This window comes from Cucurbita moschata, unplaced genomic scaffold, assembly GCF_002738365.1.
Source record: "Cucurbita moschata cultivar Rifu unplaced genomic scaffold, Cmos_1.0 Cmo_Scf00050, whole genome shotgun sequence".
Lineage (NCBI taxonomy): Eukaryota > Viridiplantae > Streptophyta > Magnoliopsida > Cucurbitales > Cucurbitaceae > Cucurbita > Cucurbita moschata.
Genome location: NW_019268566.1, coordinates 1420377 through 1447665, shown reverse-complemented (window position 1 = coordinate 1447665; position 27289 = coordinate 1420377). Strand labels below are relative to the sequence as shown.

The 27289-nt window shown below is 37.9% G+C and overlaps 4 protein-coding genes across 7 annotated transcripts in view; 2 read left to right on the top strand and 2 right to left on the bottom strand.

Moving 5' to 3' along the window:
• Positions 1-242: 242 nt before the first annotated feature.
• LOC111435801 (signal peptide peptidase-like 2) lies at positions 243-9261 on the top strand. 2 transcript variants are annotated; one of them, XM_023073355.1, is made up of 13 exons: positions 246-685; positions 2042-2200; positions 2277-2388; positions 2474-2593; positions 3663-3814; positions 3895-4112; positions 4979-5135; positions 5219-5272; positions 5353-5445; positions 5542-5684; positions 6797-6867; positions 6966-7049; positions 7223-7556. In XM_023073355.1, exons 1-13 carry the CDS (start codon positions 536-538, stop codon positions 7330-7332), a joined length of 1623 nt encoding a protein of 540 aa, XP_022929123.1. In that variant the 5' UTR covers positions 246-535; the 3' UTR covers positions 7333-7556. The 2 variants fall into 2 exon arrangements, with proteins under 2 accessions (XP_022929124.1, XP_022929123.1); XM_023073356.1 differs by lacking the exons at positions 6797-6867; positions 6966-7049; positions 7223-7556 and adding an exon at positions 9234-9261 and having other exon boundaries at positions 243-685; positions 5542-5744.
• A 2259-nt stretch (positions 9262-11520) lies between these two features.
• LOC111435750 (aquaporin PIP1-3-like) lies at positions 11521-12964 on the top strand. Its single transcript, XM_023073263.1, has 4 exons — positions 11521-11979; positions 12091-12386; positions 12464-12604; positions 12697-12964. The coding sequence occupies exons 1-4, from the start codon at positions 11652-11654 to the stop codon at positions 12790-12792; spliced, it is 861 nt and encodes a 286-aa protein (XP_022929031.1). The 5' UTR covers positions 11521-11651; the 3' UTR covers positions 12793-12964.
• A 1030-nt stretch (positions 12965-13994) lies between these two features.
• On the bottom strand, positions 13995-15790 carry LOC111435593 (cytochrome P450 86A7-like). Its single transcript, XM_023072999.1, has one exon. The coding sequence runs from the start codon at positions 15663-15665 to the stop codon at positions 14043-14045; it is 1623 nt and encodes a 540-aa protein (XP_022928767.1). The 5' UTR covers positions 15666-15790; the 3' UTR covers positions 13995-14042.
• Positions 15791-20228: 4438 nt separating this feature from the next.
• The window catches only part of LOC111435691 (puromycin-sensitive aminopeptidase-like), an 8208-nt gene continuing 1147 nt past the window's right edge, over positions 20229-27289 (bottom strand). Inside the window, exons 2-33 of one of the 3 annotated variants that reach the window (XM_023073161.1) lie at positions 27028-27122; positions 26617-26700; positions 26421-26465; positions 26118-26258; positions 25963-26038; positions 25739-25815; positions 25437-25550; positions 25284-25358; positions 25090-25197; positions 24797-25009; positions 24635-24696; positions 24518-24545; positions 24344-24430; positions 24206-24231; positions 23966-24029; positions 23797-23877; positions 23669-23716; positions 23545-23563; positions 23376-23380; positions 23267-23278; positions 23126-23182; positions 22933-23042; positions 22771-22851; positions 22511-22694; positions 21992-22140; positions 21765-21903; positions 21516-21662; positions 21339-21420; positions 21072-21247; positions 20708-20935; positions 20555-20626; positions 20229-20467 (exon numbers count right to left, since the gene is read on the bottom strand). In XM_023073161.1, the coding sequence (XP_022928929.1) occupies positions 20387-20467; positions 20555-20626; positions 20708-20935; positions 21072-21247; positions 21339-21420; positions 21516-21662; positions 21765-21903; positions 21992-22140; positions 22511-22694; positions 22771-22851; positions 22933-23042; positions 23126-23182; positions 23267-23278; positions 23376-23380; positions 23545-23563; positions 23669-23716; positions 23797-23877; positions 23966-24029; positions 24206-24231; positions 24344-24430; positions 24518-24545; positions 24635-24696; positions 24797-25009; positions 25090-25197; positions 25284-25358; positions 25437-25550; positions 25739-25815; positions 25963-26038; positions 26118-26258; positions 26421-26465; positions 26617-26700; positions 27028-27105 (2949 nt within the window). In that variant the 5' untranslated portion in view covers positions 27106-27122 and the 3' untranslated portion in view covers positions 20229-20386. Of the gene's footprint in view, positions 20468-20554; positions 20627-20707; positions 20936-21071; positions 21248-21338; positions 21421-21515; positions 21663-21764; positions 21904-21991; positions 22141-22510; positions 22695-22770; positions 22852-22932; positions 23043-23125; positions 23183-23266; positions 23279-23375; positions 23381-23544; positions 23564-23668; positions 23717-23796; positions 23878-23965; positions 24030-24205; positions 24232-24343; positions 24431-24517; positions 24546-24634; positions 24697-24796; positions 25010-25089; positions 25198-25283; positions 25359-25436; positions 25551-25738; positions 25816-25962; positions 26039-26117; positions 26259-26420; positions 26466-26616; positions 26701-27027; positions 27123-27289 lie in introns of those variants that run through there. The other 2 variants (XM_023073162.1, XM_023073163.1) reach the window with 2 other exon arrangements.

Below are 27289 nucleotides of genomic sequence, written 5' to 3'. Positions count from 1 at the left end.
AATTTACCGTGGAGAAGAAGGAAAAAGTAAAAGTTATTTTGAATTAATTAAGGAGTAACAGTGAAAAATACACATGGGCAATGAAGTGCAATTATTAGGAAGTGGAGGTCCTTTTCTGCAAAAAAAAAATCTTTGACAAGGAATCCGAAAAACGACGACGATTATTGTCTAATTATGTCGTTAAAAAGGTTCCCGCCGTTTCCAACGGTAGTTCGTACGGAAACCCCGTTTACCCGAAACGCCGCCAAGATTCATACACGCCATCAATTTCGTCCTCACTTCCCATAAACATGTTCGTTTCCACAATATTTCACTACTCTTTAATCCATTAGATCCATTATTCTCTTTATTTTGTGACTAAAATCTGCTTTAAATCATTAATCTACAGTTGTTCTTGAATTCTACGTTTTCCCCTTTTTTTATATCCGATTCTGAGCTCTGTTCGCCGTTTTGGGTGTACTCCAAACTGAGCGAAGGTAGAAGAAGACGACCCATCACTGTTTTTGAAGCTTTTTTGCTGTGGAAATCAGATTTTATGGATTTGCAGAGGCGTTTTCTTGGTGGGTTCGTCATATCCGCTCTGGTTTTGCTGCTGATTTTTCCTTGTCATGTGACGGCTGGGGATATTGTTCATCATGACGATTTGACTCCCAAAAAGCCTGGCTGCGAGAACGATTTCATTCTGGTAATATACCCTTTGGCTGTTTTTGTTTGTGCTTGAGTGATTTGTTTCCATTTATTGGATCTGGGTTTTGATTGGGTTTCACCATTTGTTCTTCCTTTACCCAAAACCTTCATTTCTTTGATTTTTCAACTCCATTTGGACGTTTCATATGATCATTTCTAGTTTGTATTGCTTCAGATGAATTGGTCTGTGTTTAGTTTTTTGATCTGTAGTTTCTTATGATTCTCTCTAGTTTGTTTATATGAAGATCTCATGCTTTTACAGTAAATTTTTTCTTCCGTTTGTTTATCAGTAGGTCTGCCTTGATGCATATGCAGAATACTTCAGTTCCCACCTCCGTGTGTATTGTGTCTTTGTTTCAATTCGGGTCAACGAAGTCAACTTCCTTTCCTGCAGCTGTAGGTCGTTTTAGTTTGTGTACTTCATAATGGGAGATACTCTTCCTGAAAAAGGTGCAAAGGATACCTTGGTGAAGATTGTCTGTTATTTGTGAACATGATTGTGTACTTATGTTTCTTCAAACTTTTATTAGTTTGTACACCAAGTCCATATTGTCCTGTTTCTGTTTTTCCTTTTGGGCTTCCCGTCAAGGTTTTTAAGACGCGTTTGCTAGGGAAAGGTTTCCATTCCTTTATAAATAAGGCTTCGTTCTCCTCCCAACCAATGTGAGATTTCACAATCTACCCCCTTCGGGGACCAGTGTCCTACTAACACACTACCTTGTGTCCACTCCCTTTCAGGGCTCAGCCTACTTGTTGGCACATCGTCCGGTGTCTGCCTTTGATACCATTTGTAACGGATCAAGCCTATCGTTAGCAGATATTATTCTCTTCAAGCTTTCCCTCAAGGTTTTTAAAACATGTTTGCTAGGGAGAGGTTTCCACGCCCTTATAAAGAATGCTTCATTATTCTCATCTCCAATCAATGTAGGATCTCACAATCCACCCCCTTCGGGGCCCAGCGTCCTGCTAGGACACTGCCTCGTGTCCACCCCTTTTCAAGGCTTAGCCTCCTCGCTGGCATATCGTCCGGTGTGGCTTTGATACCATTTGTAACGGCCCAAGTCCACCACTAGCAGATATTATCCCTTTAAACTTCCTCTCTCGGGCTTCCTCTCAAGGTTTTTAAAACGCATCTGCTAGGGAGAGGTTTCCACGCCCTTATAAAGAATGTTTCGATTTCCTCCCCATCCAATGTTGGATCTCACATGTAGTGTCATTAATCCATGGTCTATTCTTTCTGCTGTTCTTGCTGCCGATTTAGAACTCCCAATGCTTGGTTGCCGGTTGATGTTGAATACAACTTATTTATGAGACTGTATGCTAATTTATTTGAGACTGTCTTTGTACCTGTTAGGTGAAAGTTCAAACTTGGATTGATGGCAAAGAAGCTAGTGAATTTGTCGGCGTTGGTGCTAGATTTGGCGCTACCATCGTGTCAAAGGAGAAAAATGCAAACCAAACACGCCTGGTTCTTGCACATCCCCGTGATTGTTGCGGTGTGCCAAAGAACAAGGTACTTCTTCTAGTGGCATGAAGCTTGAAACCTTAGGCACAATACTTAATCATGCATGAAACTTGTCATTTGTTAGCTTTCTGGAGATATAATCATGGTGGATCGAGGTCACTGCAAGTTTACTACTAAAGCAAATATTGCAGAAGCTGCAGGTGCTTCAGCTATACTCATAGTAAATAACCAAAGAGGCAAGTGATGGTAGCTATTTGTGTTTAGATTTGGCTAATGTTCTTCAGCTTTCATATCCTCTAAACATGCTTGTGGGCTTTTCAGAGCTTTACAAGATGGTTTGTGATCCTGATGAGACTGATCTTGATATACATATACCTGCTGTCATGCTCCCACAAGATGCTGGTACAAGCTTGGAGAAGATGCTGATCAGCAATTCATCAGGTATGCTTTACGTACAAAACACTAATTTTACTCGCAATTGATCGTACTGGTTGCGTTATGTAGTCTGCTGCTTATTTATAGCTTATTCAATTGTTATACGAGCTGGATATGGAAAATGGTCATATATAGTAAACGACTATTTATAGTAAAAAGTGTTGAAGATTGTTGGGAGGGAGCTCTATATTCGCTAATTATAAGGGGTTAATCATGGGTTTAGAGAAAGGAATACATTTCCTTTGGTACGAGGCTTTTTGGGAAAGTCTAAAGTAAAGCCGTGAGAGCTTATGCTCAAAGTGGACAATATTATACTATTGTAGAGAGTCGTGATTCCTAACATGGTATCAGAGCCATGCTCTTAACTTAGTCATATCAATAGAATCCTCAAATGTCGAACAAAGAAGTTGGGACTTTCGAAAGTGTAGTCAAAAGTGACTCAAGTGTTGAACAGAGGGTGTACTTTGTTTAAAAGCTCCAAAGAAAGGAGTCGAGCCTCAATTAATGGGAGGTTGTTCAAGGGCTCCATAAGCTTTTGGGGAGGCTCTATGGTGTACTTTGTTCGAGGATTGTTGGGAGGAAATCCCACAATGACTAATTAATGGGTCGATCATGTGTTTGTAAATAAGGAATATATCTCTATTGGTATGAAGCCTTTTGGGGAAGCCCAGAGCAAAGCCATGAGAACTTATGCTCAAAGTGGACAATACCATACCATTATGGAGAGTCATAATTCCTAATAAAAAGCTAGTAGAGCTATATATATATATAGTAGATGATTATATCTAGTAAAGTTATATATAGTAAACTGAACCATATATATATTCACCTAGACATAGCTTTAAAAATATACTTTTTGCCTTCTCTGTATTCTCTATTACTACTGTACATATCTGAAGTCATCAATATAAACCTTTAGTCAATATCCTTTCTTGCATGTTCTCTCCTGTTCTTTGTGTTCATCTAAATCGAGTGTGTGCATTGTTGTGCGATCATAACAGTCATTTCATTAATTGACATTTGAAATGAGCAAATCAACTTTTTGTCATTCCTTACAAGTTTTTGGACTCTGAAGTGTCTGTTCAGCTCTACTCTCCACTACGACCACCTGTCGACATAGCTGAAGTATTCTTATGGTTGATGGCTGTCGGTACGATCTTATGCTCATCCTTTTGGTCTGCCTGGAGTGCTAGGGAAGCTGCGATTGAGCAGGACAAGCTACTAAAGGTAACCTTTCTCATATTGTTCGCTAAGGTGTTGTTCTTCTAATAGATAAGGTATACTTGATGAGTTACAAGTTCTTATAGGATGGTGCAGATGATATTCAAAATGCTGAAGATGTGGGCAGCCCTGGTGTTGTATATATCAACATGGCATCAGCCGTCCTGTTTGTTGTCGTTGCTTCGTGCTTTTTGATTTTGCTTTACAAACTCATGTCGTATTGGTTCATCGAGCTTTTGGTTGTCCTTTTCTGCATAGGAGGTGCAGAGGGCTTGCAAACTTGTTTGGTCGCTTTATTGTCAAGGTAAAATTGATTGTGCCTTTGCTACATTTGACATTTATAGAATACTTTAGAAGAGGCTGATACCCAAGCCCACCGCTAGTAGATATTGTCTTCTTTGGGCTTTCCTTTTTGGAATTTCTCTCAAGGTTTTTAAAGCACTTCTGCTAGTGAGAGGTTTCCATACCCTTATAAAGAATGCTTCGTTCCCCTCTCCAACCGATGTGGCATCTCACAAATGACACGTGCAATTGCCACTGAGTGCGTGTCTTCATATATAAGAAAAGTCTTCCGATCTAGCCGATGTTCTATCCTATTTCTGAGATTGAGAGTGTGTTATGATGTGGATCTCACAATCCACTCCCCTTCAGGGCCCAGCATCCTCGCTGACGTTCGTTCCTCTCTCCAATCGATGTGGGATCTCACAATACACCCCCCTTCGGGACTCAACACTCTCGAGGCATTCGTTCCTCTCTCCAATTGATGTGAGATCTCACAATCCACCACTTTGGGGCCCTAAAGCATAAATGACACTTGCAAAGACCACTAAATACGTGTCTTCATATATAAGGAAAGTCTTCTGACTGAGCCGATAGTAAGACCACTTACTTGGTTGGTCTTACCCGACATTCTATCCTATTTTTAAGATTGAGAATATGTTACGACGACGGTAGAGACTTTAGGTTAACAGAAATCTAGAGTCATTCTTTTGGAAGTTGCGATGATAATGTTAGGTGTTGTGAAATAATAATCACCAAACTATTAGCTTGAGATAGAATGTCCAAAATTTAACTTGTATAAATAGTTGGACCTTGATGAAGAATTGCTTAGTAATATATGTCTGAACTATATAAAGCAGTGAGTGCTGATAAATGCATATGATCATGCAGATGCTTTAAGCATGTTGGAGAATCATACATCAAAGTGCCATTCTTTGGAGCTGTTTCATACCTCACACTGGCTGTTTCTCCATTCTGCATAGCATTTGCTGTTCTTTGGGCTGTTTATCGAAACGTGTCGTTTGCCTGGATCGGTCAAGACATACTTGTAAGAAAATGGTGTCAGCAAGAACCTATTACTGTCTAATAATGTAACCAGCTAAGTTCTTGTTATGATGCTTTGTTAACCAGGGAATTGCACTGATCATTACAGTTCTTCAAATAGTTCGCATACCAAATCTCAAGGTACCCATTTTGGAACTCTGTATACTTGAACACTCCCTCTTAATATTTATCTCACTTGATTGGATTTGAGTGTTTGCAAGGTTGGAACAGTGCTGCTCAGTTGTGCCTTCCTATATGATATCTTTTGGGTCTTTGTTTCTAAGAAGTTGTTCAATGAAAGTGTGATGATTGTGGTAAGGAGAGAGTACCATTATCACTAGCATTGTCGTAGTCTAGAAGAAGATGAACTCACAAGTACTTTACTGAGTTGCTATTAAAAATCATGACAGGTAGCTCGTGGTGATAAAAGCGGAGAGGATGGCATCCCAATGCTGCTAAAGATCCCTCGCATGTTTGATCCATGGGGTGGTTATAGCATTATTGGATTTGGTGATATCCTTTTACCTGGACTCGTTGTAGCGTTTTCTCTCAGGTTGATGCTTTGTCGTCTTACCTTTTTGCAAGCTTTCTCGTTGTATATTTTATCTGATGGGTCAAAGGGAAGATGTAATAGCTAAAGCTTACCGCCCGCAGATATTGCCCTCATTAGGCTTTCCCTTCTGGGCTTCCCTTTAAGATTTTAAAATGCGTCCGCTAGGGAGAGGTTTTCACGCCCTTATAAGGAATGTTTCGTTCCCCTCTCCAACCGATGTGCTCTTTCAGGCTTTCTCTCAAGGTTTTAAAATGCGTCTATTAAGGAAAGATTTTCAAACCCTTATAAGGAATGTTTCGTTCACCTCTCCATCTGATGTGGGATCTCACAAACCACCCTCATCGGGGGCCAGCGTTCTTGCTGGCACACCGCTTGATGTATGACTTTGATATCATTTGTAATACCCCAAACACACACCGTTAGTAGATATTGTCCTCTTTGGACTTTCCTGTCTATTAGGGAGAGGTTTTCACATCCTTATAAGAAATGCTTTGTTCCCCTTTCCATTCGATGTGAGATCTCACAATCCACCCACTTGGGCGCCCAGCGTCCTTGCTGGCACACTGCCTAGTGTATGGCTTTGATACCATTTGTAACAGCCAAAGCACACCGCTAGCAAATATTGTCTTCTTTGGACTTCCCCTTTTGGACTTTCCCTCAAGGTTCACTAGGGAGAGGTTTTCACACCCTTATAAGGAATGCTTCGCTCCACTCTCCATCCGATGCAGGATCTCAAAACCACCCCATCAAGGGCCCAACGTTCTCACTGACACACCATCTAGTGTATGGCTTTGATATCATTTGTAACAGCCCAAGCATACCGTTAGTAGATATTGTTCTCTTTGGGCTTTCCCTTTCAGGCTTCACCTCAAGGTTTTAAAACGCGTTTACTAAAGACAGGTTTCCACACCCTTATAAGAAATGTTTTGTTCCCTTCTCCTAATCAAAACATTTCTTATAAGGGTGTAGAAACCTCTCCCTAGCAGCTTGGGTAGTTACAAAGATATGTTTTCTTTCGAAACTGTTTGTGAGGAACCATCTGTTCAAAGCTTGTCAGTCCATCTCCATCTATTAAAGCCACTACATAATGAATGCTTCGGATATCCTTACAGGTATGACTGGTTGGCAAATAAGAGCCTCCGGCTCGGTTACTTCTTACCAGCAATGCTTGCATATGGGTCAGGTATATGCTTAAAAAGTGTTCTCTAAATAGTGTTTATAAAAAGGCTAGTTTCTGATGTTTGGTCCATATCTTGAAAGTTTTATTGAAATGTTTGTCAGGTCTTCTGATCACCTATGTTGCTTTGAACCTGATGGACGGTCATGGCCAGCCTGCACTGCTTTACATCGTCCCGTTTACGCTCGGTAAGTTACCTTACAGCCAACACCATTGGCAACCGTGTTAAGAACTAGAAACAAACAAACTCGAGTTAGTCAAACACAAAAAAACTATCCCCATGATTAACACATATCAAAACATGTTCGTATCTTGAATATCGATTACCCCACGTGACCGGATAGTTCACGTCTCAATCTAGGAACCCTTTTGACACTGGGGAAGAAGAGAGGAGATTTGGGGATTCTGTGGACAAAAGGAGAACCAGAGAGGGCCTGCCCTCATGCCCATCTGCTCATCAATGAGGATTAATATGAAGAAAAGTTATAGACTCTTCATTACATGTATATCATATTGTAGTGTTCATAGCATATATAATCTTGTTCTATATATTAGGAATGTGATCAAGCCTGCCTGTCTTTGTGATGTTTTATAGTTACTGATAAGAACGTAATGTTGTAAACAATGAAGATTATGAGCTTTTTATAACTTGGTATGATGCTAACTTGGCTATGAACTTTTGATGTATTCTTTAATTGGATGATTCAAATTGTATATATCATGTATGTGTGCATGTTTTTCTCTTTGTGATGTTTGCTAACCATTATCCATGTCGAGGTCGAGGTCGACGTGAATAACGAACGGTTAATATTTTTCTCTCTCGTACCCTTCAACACATCAATGACGAATGTCGTACTTGTCGGTTGTCACAATCGCACTCTTTTGGCTACAGGATTGCAATTGTGCGGTATTTGTTCTAAACCCTACGAACAAGTTAGCTGTGTAAAACTTGGACTTCACAGACAATTTTAAGAGAAAGTATGGTAGATGTTAATTGTATTGAAAATTGTATTAACCCAAGTCTACGCAAGCAGATATTGTCCTCTTTGGCCTTTCCCTTCCATGCTTCCTTCAAAGTTTTTAAAACGCTTTTGTTAGGGAGAGGTTTCTCCACCTTTATGAAGAATGTCTCATTCCCTTCTCGAACTGATGTGGGATCTCACAATCCACCTCCTTTCAGGGTTCAGCGTCTTCCCTACCACTTGTTCTCCTCTTCAAATCAATGTTATTTCCCTCTCCCTCTAGGGTCCAGCATCCTCACTAACCCTTGTTTCTCTCTTCAATCGATCTGGAATCTCACACACAAAAAAAAAAACATATGGGCAAGAAAGATTATAGACAACACTTCTTAGACAAATATGACCGTGACTAACTCAATACTAGTAAGTTATAACTTGAAAACAAAGCTGAGCCCTTAAAATTAACCTATTAACTAAAATAAATTTGGAATAAATCTACAAATTTATACCAAAAGATAAAGCATATACAAAAGGAAAAATGTAATTTATATATTGTCCAATCATCAACCTACAATGTAGAGTAGATGAATGGCTATGAATGTGATGGAAAGGGTGGGTTGGTTGGGATGGGGTTTTGGAGTCCTAAAGGCTCCATGTGAAGGATGTTCGCACAATCCCATATGGCAGTGAGGCATCCAATGGGTATGAGCTGTCAACCACTCTCACCTCACCCTCGTCCTATGGGTCAGCTCGGAAATGTTAATAGGTAAGTTTATGACCCGACCCGACCTGACCCTCACGCTCGACTAAAAGTTTATTTATTTATTATTATTATTATTTTTTTATTTTTTTTATTGTTAAGTTGAATTAGATTCATTACTTATTTTGAGTTGAAAAATCTTTACCACCGGAACAATTTGGTCAGGTCTTAACATATAAGTACGTGTAATAGAAAAATGAGGATTGAGCCCACCTGGGCCATTCTCAAAAATGAAAGTCGAAACATTTGAAATATTTGGGGTGAGATTGGTGGTCCCAATGACCCCTTTTTGTGGGTAACTCGTGTTGATTAGGGCACATGGGTTGGGGTTGTTTCCTTCTCAAAATTTTTTAAGATATATATTTTCGACTCTAGAAGCTTAATTTAGTTCTTAGTGGTATTGGGCCACGTACACTCGGAGCTTGAGTTAGGTCTTAGTTCAAATTGGCGTTGAGCTGAGTTGATTAGGATTGCATAGCTCAGGAAATGAGTTATCTCACTAATTAACAAATTATGTGCAAGTAGCATCGTGTACTCAAGTTGGTAGATAGGTTGAGCTCATGCTTGATCAACATATAACTCCAATGTTGTTCAAGGCTTCACTTCAATCTCAAACACGAGTTTCTCAGTGATTAAGTCACATAGTTGTAACAGTCCAAGCCTATTACTAGTTAATATTGTCTGCTTTGGCTTGTTACGTATTGTAGTTAGCCTCACGGTTTTAAAACGTGTCGGTAATCACATTCTTATAAAGAATATTTTATCCCCTTCTCCAACTGTCGTGAGATCTCACAATGACACAGTCCTAATTCATCCCGAACTATTAAAATTGACACATCAAGGTTTCTATCAAATCAAACTCTCACGTTTGTTGTTGAATTTGAAAAGGCAAGTGCAGCTTTACTATAACTTTATCTCATCCCCTAAGTTTTGGGTAAATTCGAATTCCCCCCTCCCACGTCTTTTTATATTGCTAAATGCCCCTCAAAGAGTTTCATTATTACTCTCGCGGCCCAAGAGGTGTGGGAACCACACGTGGGCCTCGTAACGGTCAGAAAACGGTCAGTTGATCTCAGCCACTCGATTCGGTTTTGTTTGTTTCCTCTTTGCTTCTCTTCTGTGGCTCTGATTTTCGTACCGTTAATAAAAGGTTAAATCCGGTTGCTCTACGGAGGGAGCTAAAAGCTGGAATCCACCATCAATAACTTCGCCCTTTTTGTTAAATTACCTATTTGCCCTCCCCCACTTTTTTTTTTCTTTTTTTCTTTTAAATAATCCAAATCCACCAACCTTCACCAATTTATTTTATTCTTATTATTAATAAATCATTTATATTACATTTTCTAAATAATAAAATTAGTAATTTTCATTTTTTTTACCAAATAAATTAATATTTAATACTCTTAGTCCAAAGTAAATAAATTATGTTAATTGAGTTAATGTTAGGTTAAATTATTTGTTATTTTTTAATTTTTTTAACAAAATTAAAATTATCGACCAATTATTTAAAATTCATTAATTAAAGCTTTGTTAGATAAGTATTCGAGTATTTTTCTAAATTTTTTATTTTTAGAAATTAAACTTATATATTAAAAAAAAACGATTTTTAAATTTTCAATTTTAAACTTATCTCTTGATTTTTATATTGTATTTAAATTAAAATTTTAGAGTTTGATATATAGGTTGGATGATGAAAGTCCCACGTCCCATAGGGAATGATCATGGGTTTATAAAATAAATAATACTCTCTGTGAGCTATTTTGGGAAGCCCCTAAAGCAAAGTCACGAGAGCTGAGGCTCAAAATGGACAATATCATACCATTGTGGTGAGTCGTGTTCGCCTAAAAATATAAAATTTAAATTTAAAAGTGCTAAAATTTAAAAGAAAAATAAAAAATGAGAGAGACAAAATATGATTAAAAAGAAAAAGATGACACTCTGGAAAGTGTTACTATTGAGGATAAGGACAGCAAGGACAGACCCACCCCATGACCTGTCAAACCCATCGTCTTTATCCAGAAAGATCCCCTAAATTACGACAATGCCCTCTTTCCCTAATTTCTATGCTTATTTACGTTAATATAATAATCATCAAATTAAAGCTTTAATTAACCCTTCTAATTTCTATAATTATATCTCTTTTAATCACTTAAAATTTCATCATGTCCCTCCAAAAAAGAAAAGCAATCATCATGATTCTTATATTTTAATCCAAATGAATATGACACCTCATTTGTTTTAATTAATTAATTAATTTTTTTTTACATTTTTTTAAAAATAAAAATCTTTTTTAACTTTTAAATAGAAATTAAGATGTGAAACAATATGTACGATTATTGTGAACGGATAGCCATCCAAATTTTCATTCAAAAAATTTAAAATAAATATGGTTCAATTTAACATTTTTCTTAATTCATATATTTTAAAAAATATTATTTAATTTTTTTAAACCATGAGTCAAATTATCCCATTTTTTAAAATTAAAATAAATATTTATTTCCGGAGTTTAAGGTTTATTGACACTAGAAATTGAATTATCAAGTCCATCAACAATGTATTCATAAATCACTGGATGTAAATATTAAGAATTAATTCGTTAATTTCAATAATAATAATTATAATTTAATTCGTAATTATAATTCTTAAAATTTATTTATTATTATTATTATTATATTTTATCGACATATCAATAAACTTGAAGTCTCAAATTTTGGATATTTTATCTTAGGATTTTTACATAATTTAAAAGTTAATTTTAACAATATTAATTTAAGCCAAATGTAAGAACGACGTCGTTTTGGGGATAGGGTTTTTACATAATTTAAAAGTTATTTTAACAATATTAATTTAACCCAAATGTTTTATAAATAAATAAATAAAAAGAACGACGTCGTTTTGGGGAAGGTAACCCATAAGTCCTATAAAACAACCCTGCCTGCTCGCTACTTCTATCTTCTTCCCCAAAAGCAACAGAAATCCATTTTGAGGAGAGAGAGACCCAATTTTAGAGAGAGAAACCCGCCATAGTCACGCAGCTCAGTTCGAAACCAAACTCGGCAAAGAAGAAGGAAATGGAGGGCAAGGAAGAGGACGTGAAGTTAGGAGCTAACAAGTACTCCGAAAGACAGCCAATCGGCACATCAGCACAGACGGACAAGGACTACAAAGAGCCGCCGCCTGCTCCGCTGTACGAGCCCGGCGAGCTCACGTCATGGTCCTTTTACAGAGCCGGAATCGCGGAGTTCGTGGCCACTTTCTTGTTCCTGTACATTACCATCTTGACGGTGATGGGAGTCAGCCGAGCTCCGTCCAAATGCTCCACCGTCGGCATTCAGGGCATCGCGTGGGCCTTCGGTGGCATGATCTTCGCTCTCGTCTACTGTACCGCCGGCATCTCCGGTAACCCTCAAACCCCTTTTGTTCTTCCTTTACTCTGCTCTTAGATCTGTTAAGAAATCTGGTTTTGATTCAACTTTCTGGTTTTCTCTGTTTTGCTCTGTTTTTTCTCAGGTGGGCATATTAATCCGGCGGTGACATTCGGGCTTTTCTTGGCGAGAAAGCTGTCGCTCACCAGAGCCATATTCTACATCATAATGCAATGCCTAGGCGCAATCTGCGGCGCCGGCGTCGTGAAGGGTTTTGAGAAGTCCATCTACGAGCAAAAGCTTGGCGGCGCTAACTTCGTCGCCGCTGGCTACACCAAAGGCAGCGGCCTCGGCGCCGAGATCATCGGCACCTTCGTTCTGGTCTACACCGTCTTCTCCGCCACCGACGCCAAGAGAAACGCCAGAGATTCTCACGTCCCTGTAAGAGAAATTCCTGCTCTGTTCTAATCCCCTGTTTTTGCATGTAAACTTACGATTTGGTTGAATGTTATGCGTAGATTTTGGCTCCTCTTCCAATTGGGTTTGCTGTGTTCTTGGTTCATTTGGCCACCATTCCGATCACCGGCACCGGCATTAACCCGGCGAGAAGTCTCGGAGCTGCCATTATCTACAACAGGGAACACGCATGGGATGACCACGTGAGTGTAGCGCTATAAATTACCATTTTAGCGTTGAATTTGGTACCCATTCTTGCTCCTCACTAATTGAGGTAACTTCTATTGTGTTGCAGTGGATTTTCTGGGTGGGGCCGTTCATTGGAGCTGCTCTGGCTGCGATTTACCACCAGATCATCATCAGAGCTATTCCATTCAAGGCCAGAGCTTGAAGAGAACACCTTGATTCATTATCTTTGGAGTATCATCTTTTTATTATGTGTTTTTGTAATCTTAATTTGTTAATTTGGTGCCCTTCAGGTTCAGAACTAAGATGGGTTTGTGTGTAAATTATTTTTGTGTTGTAATTTTCATGTTTTTATTGGACTTTTATTCTTTTGTGCATGAACTATCTCTAGAACTTTCATTGGAATGTCTTTTTTTTTTTTTTCTTCCTTGTTTTTTAAGGTCAACGATTCAAATCTCTACTATCTTTTTTGGAATCAGAGGTGCTAATTCTCATTACGAATGTGTGAAGTTAGAGATTCAAATTCATCGGAGGTTCTAATTCTCATGTTGAATGTGTGAAGTTAGAGATTCAAATTCTCTCGTCTTGTGAAGTTGGAGGTTCTACCCTACTATCTCCTTTGAGGTAGGTCGGAGGTTAAAAATTCCTTCTGACCCTGTTTGGGGTTGGAGGCTCGAATCCCTACTACATCTTAGAGGTCAGATATTCAAATCTCTATTATCTCTGTGCACGGAAGGTTTAAATCTTCATATATTGAGAGTTTAAAGGTTCCAATCCTTCTAAGTCGGAGGTTTGTATCCCTATTACCTTGAGGGTGGAGGTTAAAATTCCTATTATACCCCCCTTAGGGTCGAAGTTACTTTACTACTTCTGTGGTAAGGTCATGTGAGATGGGAGGTTCATATAAGGGGTATAAGGTTCAAATCCCCTTGTCTTATTATTAGGCTCATATACTCACATCTAGTGAGGTCAAAGGTTCAAATCCCTTTATCTTGTGAGATTCATATACTCGTATCGAATGAGGTCGAACGTTCAAATCCCCTTGTCTTGTGAGGTTCATATACTCATATCCAATGAAGTCCGAAGGTTCAAATCCCCTTGTCTTGTGAGGTTAGAGGTTCATAGCTCTACTACACCTCCCGAGGTTGGAAGTTAAAATTCTTATTACCTGAGGTTGAAGGTTCACATCCCTACTACACTCCCGAAAGCTAAAATTTTGATTGCCCTTTGCGAGGTTCGAGTTTAAAATCTCTATACTCTTATTTGTTGAACCAAAAGAAACACTACCAAGTATAAGACATCGAACTATTGTCATATTAAACTCGGGTGAAAATAAATTTGGAATATTTTTCATTTAAATTATTAATAACATTTCAAAAATAAATTACACTTTTGTGAATAAGTTGCTTGAGCTTTGTGCAACTTCCAAGTACTTCAAAATCAACAACAATACTCTCACAAGACAGCCATATTTTCCGCGGTCGCCACCGTCTCCGCCGTTGTCTGTCTAATCTTCTCCGCCACATGCCCCAAATCTCTGGGTTGCAACTGAACTTTAAGTCCATACTTCATGAACAATGTCAGCGACATCTTCTGCTCCACACGGTGGCCGGCAACCACCGTCAGGCGGTGTCGGAGCAACACCGCGGCCGCAATCGACTTCATTTGCAAGTAAGCCAAATCTTTCCCCAAGCATATTCTTGGTCCGGCATTAAAAGCAATGAATTTATAAGTATTTTGAAGCTCAATTTTGTCCTTATCTGAACCCAACAGCCATCTCTCTGGTTTGAATTCTAAACAATCTTCCCCCCATATGAATTTCATCCGACCAATTGAGTATATTGAATACGTAACAGAGGAGCCGGCGGGGACGAAAGTTCCGGTGGGTAAAACGTCGTCGTTTATCACATGTTTTGAATCTTCCGGCACCGATGGGTAAAGTCGAAGAGTTTCCGACAAGGCAGCTTTCAGGTAAATCAATTTATCCACTTCTTCAAATCCCAACGGCTCTTCAACCCACGTGGATATATCTTCGCCACGTGTCTCCATCAGAACGGTGCATATTTCGATGAGGATTTTTTCCTCCACTCTTGGGTTTTGACTGACCAACCAAAAGAACCAGCTCAGTGCGACCGATGACGTGTCTCGTCCAGCTAGGATGAAGTTAAGCACCACGTGTTGGAGGAATTCGTCTGAGTAGGATTCCTTCTTTTTCATAAACCTTGACAGCAAGTCGTCGTGAGGTGTCCCACTATTGTCCACATGGTGCTGACTGGACAGCTCGAGCTTACGTGTCTTGATGATATTTTTCAGGTATTGATTCGTGTCCTCGAGGCTTTGGGTTAAGGTGACCTCCATCCCGAGCCGGAGCCATTTTTTTAGCTTCCAGATAAAGCCAGGCAAAATAAAGCGACACAATGAGGCTTCAGTGGCTCGATCGAAAGCTAGCGCAAAGCTGTTTTCAGGCAATTCAAGCGCAAGAGTCTGTGGATCCTTACCAAAAGTCAACCCACAAATATTATCGAATGTAAGCCGAAGCAAAATGTCCTGTAGATCAACCGGCTTAGCACGACATTGAGCCGACTCAAGAATCGGACAAAACCGATTCTTAATAGCTCGGCTAACCCAACGAGCCATGGCTTGGCGAAGAGTCCTAGTGGTAAATTCCAGTGCAGCAGTTTTACGCTGGAACAACCATGTGTCGCCATCTGAATTGAAGATTCCATCACCAAGCAAATCATGAAACACAGCCTGCCAATTCGGCCCTTTCGGGTAATTCTCGAACCGGGTTTTTAAAATATGCTTAAGATTCTTCGAGTCGCACGTGACCGTCACGAGACCTTGCTTCTTAGCTAAAAACGGAATGGCACACGTGCAAGTCTGGTACGTGCCGCCAGTCGACCGGAGATTCTCTGCAATCCAGTCATGCATTCGATGACCATTCTTAATCAGCCCAGGAAGACTGCCCAATAGCGGCCAAACACGTGGCCCACTCAAGGACCGTCGGATATTCAAGAACCAAATAAAGTACGCCACCACCGCGCCGCCCAACGCCGCCACCAGCGCCGCCGCATCCATTTCAAAATCAAAGGAAAAAGAGAAGGAGAAAAGCCATTTTTGGGAGTGATTGGGTGGGGATGATGAAAAAGCTATTTATAATGGCGAGTCTAGAGAGAGAAAGAGAGGAGAGAGAAGGACATTAATGGGGAGGCATAAATTACAGTTGAACGAGTTCATTCGAGGATTTTGTATAAGACGAGGACGGGGACGACGACCCTATAAACCAGGCTGATGAATCCATAGCCATTAATACCACCCGATGTAGTTGGAGAAGAAGACCTAATTATCATCGCACTTTAAAATTTTAATTTCATGTCCTTTTATATTATCCTTTTTAATCTTCCTTTTTTAGTATAAACAAAAACTTTATTCTATACAAACGTCTATTCAGGGACCCGCCCCGAAGTTGGCGAGTAATCTCCATTTAAATGGAGAACAATAATAAGACCGAATTTATCTAAATTACGATTAGAGTAAATAATTTATCGATAATTATATTGTAATATTGAAATTTGAATTTTTAGAAATTAAGTCGGTAGACAGGAATGAAAAATTCTCTTAGCTTTCCACGTCCCGTTGACATATCTAGTTGATAAGAGCAGCGCATTAATTTATATAAAATGAGCGAAAATTTTAAAATATATAAATAAATAAATATTAGTTATATAATTATTAAAATAAAATTAAAAAAAAAAATTACAACTAGGGAGTTGCAAGTGTCTATCAATTCATAAAGAAGGAATTACTTAATTAAGGGTGTGGCTTTTATTTTTTAATATATAAAATTTATTTAGTTATTTATTATTTAAAAGAAAAAACCCTAAGCTAATAAATGTTGATGGAGATAAATTTTAGGTTATAGATATGGAATTCATGATATTAATAATTTACAATTTAAAATTAATGTTCTTTCAATAAAAGAAATATTTTAAAAGGAAAAACTTAACATGTGACAAAAATAATTAAAAAAAAATTGGACATAATTCATATGTGTAAATATAATAATGTGATAAAGAAAATTAATTCTCGTGCAACTATCGACCTATGTCTATATACTTTTAATATAATTAACTCTTCCAAGATCTTTGTTTCCATTTTGAGTTCGAGATATTAGATAGAGAAATTTGAATATTTAACATTTTGATTGAGTATATATACATGAGGAATGAACCGAGACCACATCTGAATGAGAGCGATTTTGAGAATATGATGACTAAGAAAGGCTTAAAATGAAATGAAATTTATGGTTAAACGTGCTTTACTTGAAAGAATTTTATGTTGAGTGATTTGTTAGGAAGTTTTTCGGGATGTACGTGAGAGAACAGAGGATGTTGGAAGGAATCGTATTAGTTTGTAGGGATAGTTTTCATTCTTACGAAGTGAATAGCAGGTACCGTCATATGACGTCATTTTCTCAAATAAAAAAAAAAAAAGAAAAAGAAATTAAAGATGCCGAACTTGTAGTTGGGGCACCCTCCAATTTAGGGCCTTTGCCTAACTTTTCCTCAAAGCATTTATGGACGATAACAACTTCTCCCTTTCTTTCTGTCTAGAGTGACGTCAGCCTTTCCATAATAATTTTATTTTCCTCGAATTAATTAAAATATTGTAACCTTTATCCTCGTTTTCTAAAACCTTCTGGCCAGAGGCTCGGGCATACGTAGCTTATATAACATCTCTGTAACGACCAAAAAAAGAATAATAATAATTAAATAATTAAATAATTAAAATAATAATTTTCCTTTTAACTACTCTCCACTAACCCCTCTTTCTCTCCCAACTATCTCTCCTCAACCAACTCATCAGTCAAAAATCCAAATCAGAGCATCTGTAGTTCCTCCATAAAAAAGAAAAGAAAAATACCAACAACACAAGAGATCTGAAGATTTAATTATTGGAGAGATCTTGCTTTGTTATTATCCTAAGTTATCTTTTAGATCTCTTTTTCATTTATCCAAATCAGATTTCCTTTCCCTTTATCTAATTAATCATTAGATCTCTTGTTACCTGCCCATTTATTTAGATTGGCTAATATCTGTCCATAAAAAAAAAAATACAGAACAGAGGTAGAAAATGAAAGATCAGAAGTAAATACAGTACCGAGAGAAAGAAAAGATTATGTTTAAAAAAAATTAAATTAACAAGCAAAATCAAAAGGAGAGAAAGAAAAGAAGAAATGCAAAAAAAAAAAAAATAAATAAATAAACAAAGAGAGTAAGAAAGAACTCAAAAGAAAATACATGAAAGGCATACTGAGAAAAAAGAATAAAGAGAGCAGAAAAGAACTAAAAAGAGGGAAGAGTGGGGTAAGAATGGATCCGAATTGACCAATAATATAATTAAGTAAGAAAGTAGTCGAAATAAAAATACAAAATGAAATTTTAATATAAATAGAATATATATATAATATGTATATATACTTAGATGTCTATTACAACGTTTCAAGACCTTATCCATGCAAAGTCTTTAATACTAGCATGAAGTTTAGCACATAAACCATTGTATGAGTTAGAGAATTGAACATGAAATTGATGCCATGGATTCATATAGGTTGGCTTGGATACAAAGGGAAAAATCGAACTTTCATCAAGGATAAATTGGTGACACCAATATAAGCTAATCAGCCAAGTGGCCTTACTCCAGGATAGGCTAAAAATTGTATGAGTTATGATGTATGAACTATGTCATACGATGCAGTACATGAGTTATGATGATGCGTGGTGATGAATGTCGTACTTGATATGTTTGATGCACTTTGTGGCAATATGATGAGTATGATGATTGTGTGACATTTACCTTAATATGATGATGTTTTCCATATTGAGCATGTTATATGATGATGAGTGTCATATTGCATCATGTCGTTAGATCGACATAGGACACAACCCTAAGAGCGTGAAAATGATATTAATATAAATATCTACGAGTATGTGTTACCTAGAGTAACAAAGAGATGAGACTAGATGGTTGTGTCAGAAGAGACATTATGATGGATTTAGAGAAACCTCATGCATATTGTATGTTCATAAGCATAGGACTACTTCCTCTAGAGAAGATGAGCGCGAATGCGCACAGATGCGAACGCTCATAGATGAGGGTGTTCATGAGGCGCATGACACTATGGGGTTCCGCTGACCTCCAAACGTCGCTACAGATTAGCTTGACCAGAGGGTCCAGGGGGTGTGCGAGCGCCCTGGGGATTCACACTCGCACGTGTGAGTCGTGTGTAGGGAAGTACTACACATCCAATTTGTCCGAGACTAGAAGCCACCCCTAAGATGATTAGAGATAGGTCCCTAAATCATGATTGCATGTGTTTGCATTTGCATAGCCCCTATAGTGGGACCACTTACTGAGTTTTAAGTTATAATAGGTTGTTTTGCATTCTATTGTTTTAAATTATTTTGTATTTGTTTTTATTATCTTTAAATTTTTAGTATTTTGTATTTAAACACGTAATACCATACTGTGTCTTCCAGAGAAAAAGTTGTTTTAAACCTTTTTCGAAGTTTACATTATAAATGATGTTCATGTAAAAGTTATATTTCCGCTTTATAAATGAGCATGAGACGTTGGCGACTCTAGATACGTAGAAATTTAGGGTCAGGGTCATTACAATCTCTTTTGTTCATGTAAGAGTTATATTTCCGCATTATAGATGAGCATGAGACGTTAATGACGACTCTAGATATGTGGAAATCTAGGGTCATTACAATCTCTTTCGAAAATCTCTAAAACCTTCTAGGCCAGACGCTCGAGCATACATCGCTTGGCCGTTGGCTTAGCTCACTTGTCGTTGGAAAATGAGTGCCGCACAATCGCAAGTCCGCTGCCATTAAAAGTACGACTGTGACGAATGACAATAGTCTATCTACATTTCATAGATCATTTAAAAATTACTTTTTAAAAAAAAATTAAGGATATTAATATTATATTAAAAATTTGTGTTTTTGAAACGTGTATGGTTTTCGTCCATATGCAAACAAGAAGGGTATTTTTTAACTTTTCAAAACAGTTTAAAGACGTTATTTATTTATTATTATTATTTTTAGTTTAAAGGTATCTTAAAAAAAAAATTATAAAAAAATTAAGAGTTTAACAAAATGGGGAAGCAAAATTGACAAAAAGATATATTTATTCTTTTTTAATTGTAATTAATTGTAATTGTAATTAATAAAGTAAATGAAAAAAAATGTAAAAAAAGAAAAAGGGCATAATTGTAATTAAAAAAATCTTCAAATGCCATCCAATCAACCATATTTTAAAAAAATATATAAGAATTGAAAATAAAAGATCAATTTATATTTTAATTTTTTATCTGATGACCCCGACATTTTGCTGCATTTTTTGTTTCTTGCTCGAGAACGAGGTTTATCTGATTGTCTTAACTACTAACAACGAAGACCCTCACCCTCCCTACATACCAACTCATTTACGCGGCCATCACAAAAAAACAAGGCGAAAAATTTCACTTTCTATCCATGACTTCGAAAACCGATTCTAGTATTGAAAACAAAACAAAAAAACGTTTTTTTTTTTTTTTTTTTAATTTGACAAAGAATTCAAATATAAACTCGGAAGTAAGAAACAAACATAAAATTCATAAATTGAAACTAAAATGAAATCGTTATCAAACAAGGCATTACTTGAACGAACGAACGAAGGCCGCCGCATCGACCAGCATTGAAGGTGGAAGTGGTGATATTATTATTATGAACCCACAAATCCTAAGATTATTCTCAAGCTGCTAAGCTTTTTGATGCAATTTCGAACACATTTTCAGACAGTCCATTGGCAGACAATATCTTCTCCAGTTGTGCCTGTAGATATCATCATCATCTTCATCAATCGCATATTTTAACGCAACCAAATGCCAGCTGATACTCAATCATGAAAACCAACGTTACCTTAGCAAGATTTTGTCGGTGTTCGTCGTAACGCTTCCATCTCGAGAACGCAGACACCATTCGAGAGGCAACCTAAGAATCAACACATCAATCAGAGACGAATATACATATCACGTCTCAACTCGATTCTATGGTTGAAGGAAGAACAGTCACCTGGGGATTGATTTTGTCTAGCTGCATTACAACTTCTCCCAAGAATTCATAGCCCGACCCGTCCTTCGCGTGGAAGTTGACGGTCGATCCACAGAAACCTCCAATCAAAGAATAGACCTTGTTTGGATTTCGCAGGTCGAACGCCTTGTGATTTAGGAGGTTCTTGACATTCTCAATATTACCAGGAATGTCTGACATGGCTTGAAGAGCAAGCCATTTATTCACAACCTAACACTCGAATATAGACCTTTTAGAATGAACCAACCAAGCAATCCAACAGTCTAAAACTGAGAACAAGACTTATAAACTACTTCGAGTTACGCTACATCATCGAATGGGAAGAAAAGAATAAGTAGCAACTAACCAAATAGTCATGCTGCCACTTGGCGTAGAAGTCAGCGAGAATCGTGTCACGAGTTTCTCCTGGCTTCTGGGCTATAGCCACCAAAGCTGCAAATTGGTCGGTCATATTCGAGGCGTTCTTATACTCATTAAGCACAAGGTTGGCAGTCTCTGCATCCTCAAGTAATGCAAGATATGCTGAAAATCATAAGAAAATGAAGATATTAGTTGACTTAGAAAGTTCATGGAGCCAGTAGTTCGAGCATAAAATTAGTTTCCACGAGCAGACCGAGAGCAGTATTCTTTAAAGCACGCCTGGCCAGTTCGGGATGGTTAAACACATATGCTGCTGAACTCCTATTGTTTTCTACCTGTAAGATTAAAGATAGTTTATTTACAGATCAAATAGTTTAAACTTCAAGAGTATTCAGACTTCATTAAATTGCAGGTTCAGAAAAGTTCGTACTGCGGCGAGAAACTCGGCTTTCAGTGCGTTGGCCAGTTGCTTCCTAATGAAAGTTCGAACGGCATGAACAGCATCAGGATCTGCAACCTCCATCATGTCCATTATTTCCCCTTCACCAGGGAGAGTTATCGCTTTTGCAATGAATTCCTGGATTAGAAATGGTCATGAAGTGTCATCGTCGGTCCAACGAAAGAACGGAAAATAAGAAACTACAAAAAACCGACGTACAAAACTAAGTGCCCGACATACCTTATCCAAGCTCGAGTCAGTAAGTATGGATCTCAGACCCTCCACAAACTTCGAGTTAAGAACCAATGTCTTATTGTGTTGGTGATCAGACACCAGTTGGAGCATCAGTTTCCTTGCCAACACTTGTCCAGCCTCCCAACTAAATCACAAAACGACCAGAAAGACGAGGTTTAATAGTTAGTCGTTCTACTGGATAAACCTTTAAAAGTTTTGAAATAAACACAAACCGGTTGAACTCGTCCGAATCGTAGGCAAGAAGGAAAAATAGATCATCGTCACTTAGATCGGTTTCCATACGGACCGGAGCACTGTAGCCCCTAAGCAAAGATGGAACTGGCCGCTCCGGTATATTGGTGAAGACAAACTCTTCTTCTTTCTGCATCAAGCGTAGCGAACAATAGATATCGAAAAACAAGGTGTCCTAATTCCTAAATATCCAGTTCTTAGCAAATGAAATCATCAACTCAAAAAACAAGCAAGTGGTAGTCCAAGTACGAGATCCCACATCAATTGGGGAGGAGAACGAAACATTATTTATAAACGTGTAGAAAACTCTCCCTAGCAAACACGTTTTAAAAACCTTGAGGAGAAGCCCGAAAATAAAAGCCCAAAGAGAACCTAGCAGTGAGCGCATGTTCGACTACCTTCATTGGCCAAATGGAGTCTACCATAGCTATATATAAATCTAGCTCATACGTAGTTCGTAAATGAAACAATCACCGAATAATGTAATTTTCTCTGCTAACCTTAGTCAGCCTGAGGACTGTGGAGTAGACGGGCTGATCGTTGTCGGATATAGACTGCAACACCCCATCATGATATATGGAGGAGAGACCCAAATTATTGCCAGATGAGTCTAGCAAACCAAGAGCAACAGGTATAAACATTGGCTCTTTAACTGCCTGCCCAGGAGTTGGTGGAACCTCTTGCCTGTCGAATTGGAACCGCTAAGCATAACTCGTAAACAAGATCAGAGAAGGTCCACAACATCGAACGAGTTATATACCTGAACTTCAGAGTAAACGTTCGACCATCGGAATTGTACGACGATGTAACTTTAACTTGAGGAGTCCCAGCTTGAGAGTACCTGTATTTAGTTCTATTTATAAGCACCATAAATATTTCGTATCGAGTAAAATTCAAAATGAAGTCGGATAGCAATGAACACCATAGTAAGAAGTTAGCAAAATCGGCATCGTTCGCATCTCGCATTGCAGCGTAGAAATCTTCACAGGTAACAGCTTGACCGTCGTGTCTCTTAAAGTAAAGATCCATGCCCTGAGATATAAACAGCTTTGATTACCCAAGTTCTTAAAGCTGAGAGCTATCATAAACAAGTTTGAAGTATCTTCAACCCTTACTTCTCTAAATCCTTGACTTCCCAATAAGGTTTTGTACATCCTCACAACTTCAGCACCCTAAGGTCACAAGACGTTAATTGTTCAATATCGATATTTTTCGACCGAGAGAAAAAGAGGAAACATTCTGCTCAAAAGTCAAACCTTCTCGTACACCTGTAAAGAGAAATAAAAAATTAGATACTCATCATAGAAAGAGAAGAAAACGAGCATTACAGGCTACAGCGTGTAAAGACTAGACGATAAAGCGTACCGTCACTGCATGTTCAAGTTGGTACAGGGCCCGTGTCAGAACATAACTTGATAGAAGACGAAAATTAAGAAGCCAAGGTTCAAAAAGAAGTCTACATCAGTAAACATTGAAGAAAAGAAACAAAAAAATAGCGAGAATTTCGAGCAAACCCGTAAAGAACAACACTTTCCTGTGTAAAAGTTGTCCATCTGTAGAATGATGGGATTAAACCATTAGGAGATCTGTCATAATGAAATAGACATATACAGAAAAGAAGTCGATATATATATATATATATATATATAACTATTAACCTTGATATAGGAGTGCGGTCGAACCGGATGAGCCATGGGACCAGAATCCTGCAGAAAAATTAAGTATGATACATTTCGTGCGCGTGCGCGGTTATGAAAATCTCAAAAAGTTGATACATGGTACAAACCTGTGGGAACTGATAGTTTCGAAGTCTTGAAACATCAGCAATTCTTTTCACAGCACGACTTCCCATGTCAGATGAAAATTCCTATAGTCGAGGCAACGTGAAGAGTTTCCAAGGACCAATCGGGTATTTTATTCAACGTTGTAAATATCTCAAGGAGTAAATATCATACCTGATCACGAAAAACAGTAAGGCCTTCCTTCAAGCTCAACTGGAACCAATCACGACATGTCACCCTGCACGTATATATATATATATATTAATTCTGTCAGCAGTAGTATAAAACGGAGCACAAACCTGGAATACGTGCTCTAGTGAGATGGGATTATGGATAGGAAATAAGAAATGCATCAAGGAAAACACACAACATATGACATATAAACTTCGAGATTATATTGGTTCGAGAAACAACCTGTTGCCGGTCCAGTTGTGGAAATACTGCAAAACAATATTAAAAAAAACACGTTATCATGTGGTCGTTAAAACTCTGCTTTAGTATTCAAGAAAACGCGATTCACAGTTCTTGATCGACAAAGCTTTTATAACAAACCTCGTGGCCGATCACTCCTAATATGGCAGCATAATCTCCATCAGAAGCAGTCTCCGGAGACGCCAAGACAAGTTTTGAATTGAATATCTGTTAACAAAGAAAAGGAAATGGCATGAATTTGAAATTTAAATCAGACACGTGGTCGCAAAAGAAACAAAGTTCAAGAGACGATACATTCAGACTCTTGTTTTCCATGGCTCCCCTGGTTCATTAAAAAAGAGATCAGAATCGACAAAATGAACAGAAACAAAAGCAAAAAAGAAAAAAAATTAATAAATATAGACAACACACATGTTGAAATCGGGAACGGCCACAACGTTGAAGAGATCCAGATCATATTCTAGTCCAAAAACCTGTTTTCAACAGACGAAAACAAATCGACGTTGCATTAAATACAGTATATTGCTTGCATGCAAATCAATGAAAAATGTATTGATATACGAAAATACGAACATCTTCATCCCATTTCATAGCAGCCTTTAAAGAATACATCGCATGCTCGGTCTTGGGGACGTCTTCAGCTGGGGTCCATATCTTCAAGGAGATTTTCCTACCGGAACGAGTAACAAAACTATCGTCTCTGCTTGCCAACTTGCCAGCTACTAAAGCAAACAAGTAAGAGGGTTTCTTAAAGGGATCCTCCCAAAGGGCATAATGTTTTCCACCCTGCAGAAAGAGTGCTTGTGATGAACATTTAACAAAAGCATAATCAAATATGCTATCCGGTCGTGTAAAATGAAGTTCACCTCTAAATCACCCTGTTCTATAAGGTTCCCATTAGACAGCAGGACTGGGTACAATGACTTATCGGCTTCTATGCGACATGTGTACTTCGCCATTATATCAGGACGGTCCTGCTCAACATTCACGGTGCATTAGTTCATTGTCGGATGACCTAAATTACAGATCTAGAGAAATCATTAAAACGAACTACCCGAACCTGGTAAAATGTGATCTTCCGGAAACCTTCAGCTTCACATTGTGTGCAGAAATTTCCAGATGATTTATAGAGTCCCTTCATCCAAAGGAAATTCATGGTCAGTTCTAGAGTTTCGAGGCAAAAAATAACAAATAACAACAAATGTATGTTTACCTCTAAAGATGTGTTGTTCTGAGGACATATCTCATTGACAATTTCCAAAGTAAAAGAACCGGTTGGCGGTGATAGGATTGTCAAATGGCGGGAGTCCAGAACGTAATCATCCTCCTAATTTCGGAGTATAAAAGATGAAATAAGAACAATAAGTCCATAAAATTTTATATGGGGGTCTGCCATTACATCAAATATGATATGCAGGCAACTAGATTCATCCGAGCAATTTGCATAGGCAGTTAAAAATACACTCGAGAACGTATGCACTTGAGAACGTATATCTAAACCGTACAATAATCTACCTTGAGGTCCTCATTGTTGACCTTAATTGATATCAACTTCACATCATCCCCATTCAAAACCAAAGGAAATTTGGATCCTGAACCAAAAAGTCGAAACAATTGAATTGATTGTGAAAAGCTAACAATAGAGGAACCACGTTTACAGATGAAATACCGAAAATTTCATAGCTAACAACAGTGCTTAACAGTATATTACGACGACAGTTAGTTGGAACTCCAAGTACCTTCAACTCTAGGGAACACCGTTATTTTTGAATTGACGATTGTTTTCTCCTCGCCCAACAAAAACTTCAAATCGACCTATAGAATTTATTTTTTTGTTGTAAGAAACGGCCACAGTGAAAGATTCAAATCCAAAATTAAGTTAATATTAGCATACCGTATCGAAATAGTAATCGGGCATCTTGTAATCTTTCAAAAATATCTCTTTAGGTGTACCCATTTTGTTTTCTTCACCTTTTTCTTGCAATGCTTCTGTTGCAACTGAACAAATCAGCTTCCTACTCGATTGTTTAGCCCCCTGAAAAAAGTTGGACGGTGAACATAATTAGCTAACATTTTGAAAAAATCTACTAATACGTTCTGAAAAGCTAGAAACTTAAATGGTTAGCATGTCCAAAAGGAGAAGTTTTAATGGTAAAATCCAATAAGTGGTGATATATCAAGTTATAAGAGCGCTTACGAACGGTAAATGGTATGGAAATCGATAATTCTGTCGAGATTTCACCTGAAAAGGAAAAAGCACAATAAATGAAATCTTTAGAAACGTCCCACACTTCTTACAAACCCAGAAATTCGAAGCGCGTATAACGAACAATGATAGGTAATGTGTCTATCAATGATAAGAAAAACCAAAACATGATGAAAGTTGCAAGAACCTGTGAAGTAAATAAAGGCCTCTGTCTACTACCACGTTTAACCGAAATTCCAAATGAATTAACACAACGATGTGAAGCTCGAACCTGCAAAATCACCGCGTCGGTAATTTTATTTACAGACGAAAATGAAGAACAAGTGCATGCTCAACTTTCCCAATTTGAAGTTTCATGTACACAAGATTTCATGAACTAATTTGCATAAAGAAGATGGAAAGTAGCCAAAGAAGCTCAAATTCTCAATTGTTTGTAACATAAAACATAGCATGAGATCAGACCAAGCCATTTTACAGCCCCAAATGATAAGGAAACTAATCAGAGATGGTACTAAACCCATCATTCTCTAAGATAAGTGTATACAACAACAAACATAAAGAAAAGAAATGAAGCAAAAACTGGGAAATGGGTAATCACAGGAGCAGATGAGATCAAACCCAAGAGGTTATTCCTTGCCAATCCAACGCCCTTGCATGGTAGAACCAACCGGGCCATTCAGCTAAAACAATCCTGAAGGAGCTACTAATATCAATTACTTTCGACAAATCCAGAAACGAAACGAGACCTAGACGAAATTAAGCGACACACCCAGATAATCAAAAACCAAGCCCAATCCAAAAGAGGATTCCAAAACCCTTAGAACAGAAAAAAAAAAAAAAAAAAAAAAAAACCAAAAAAA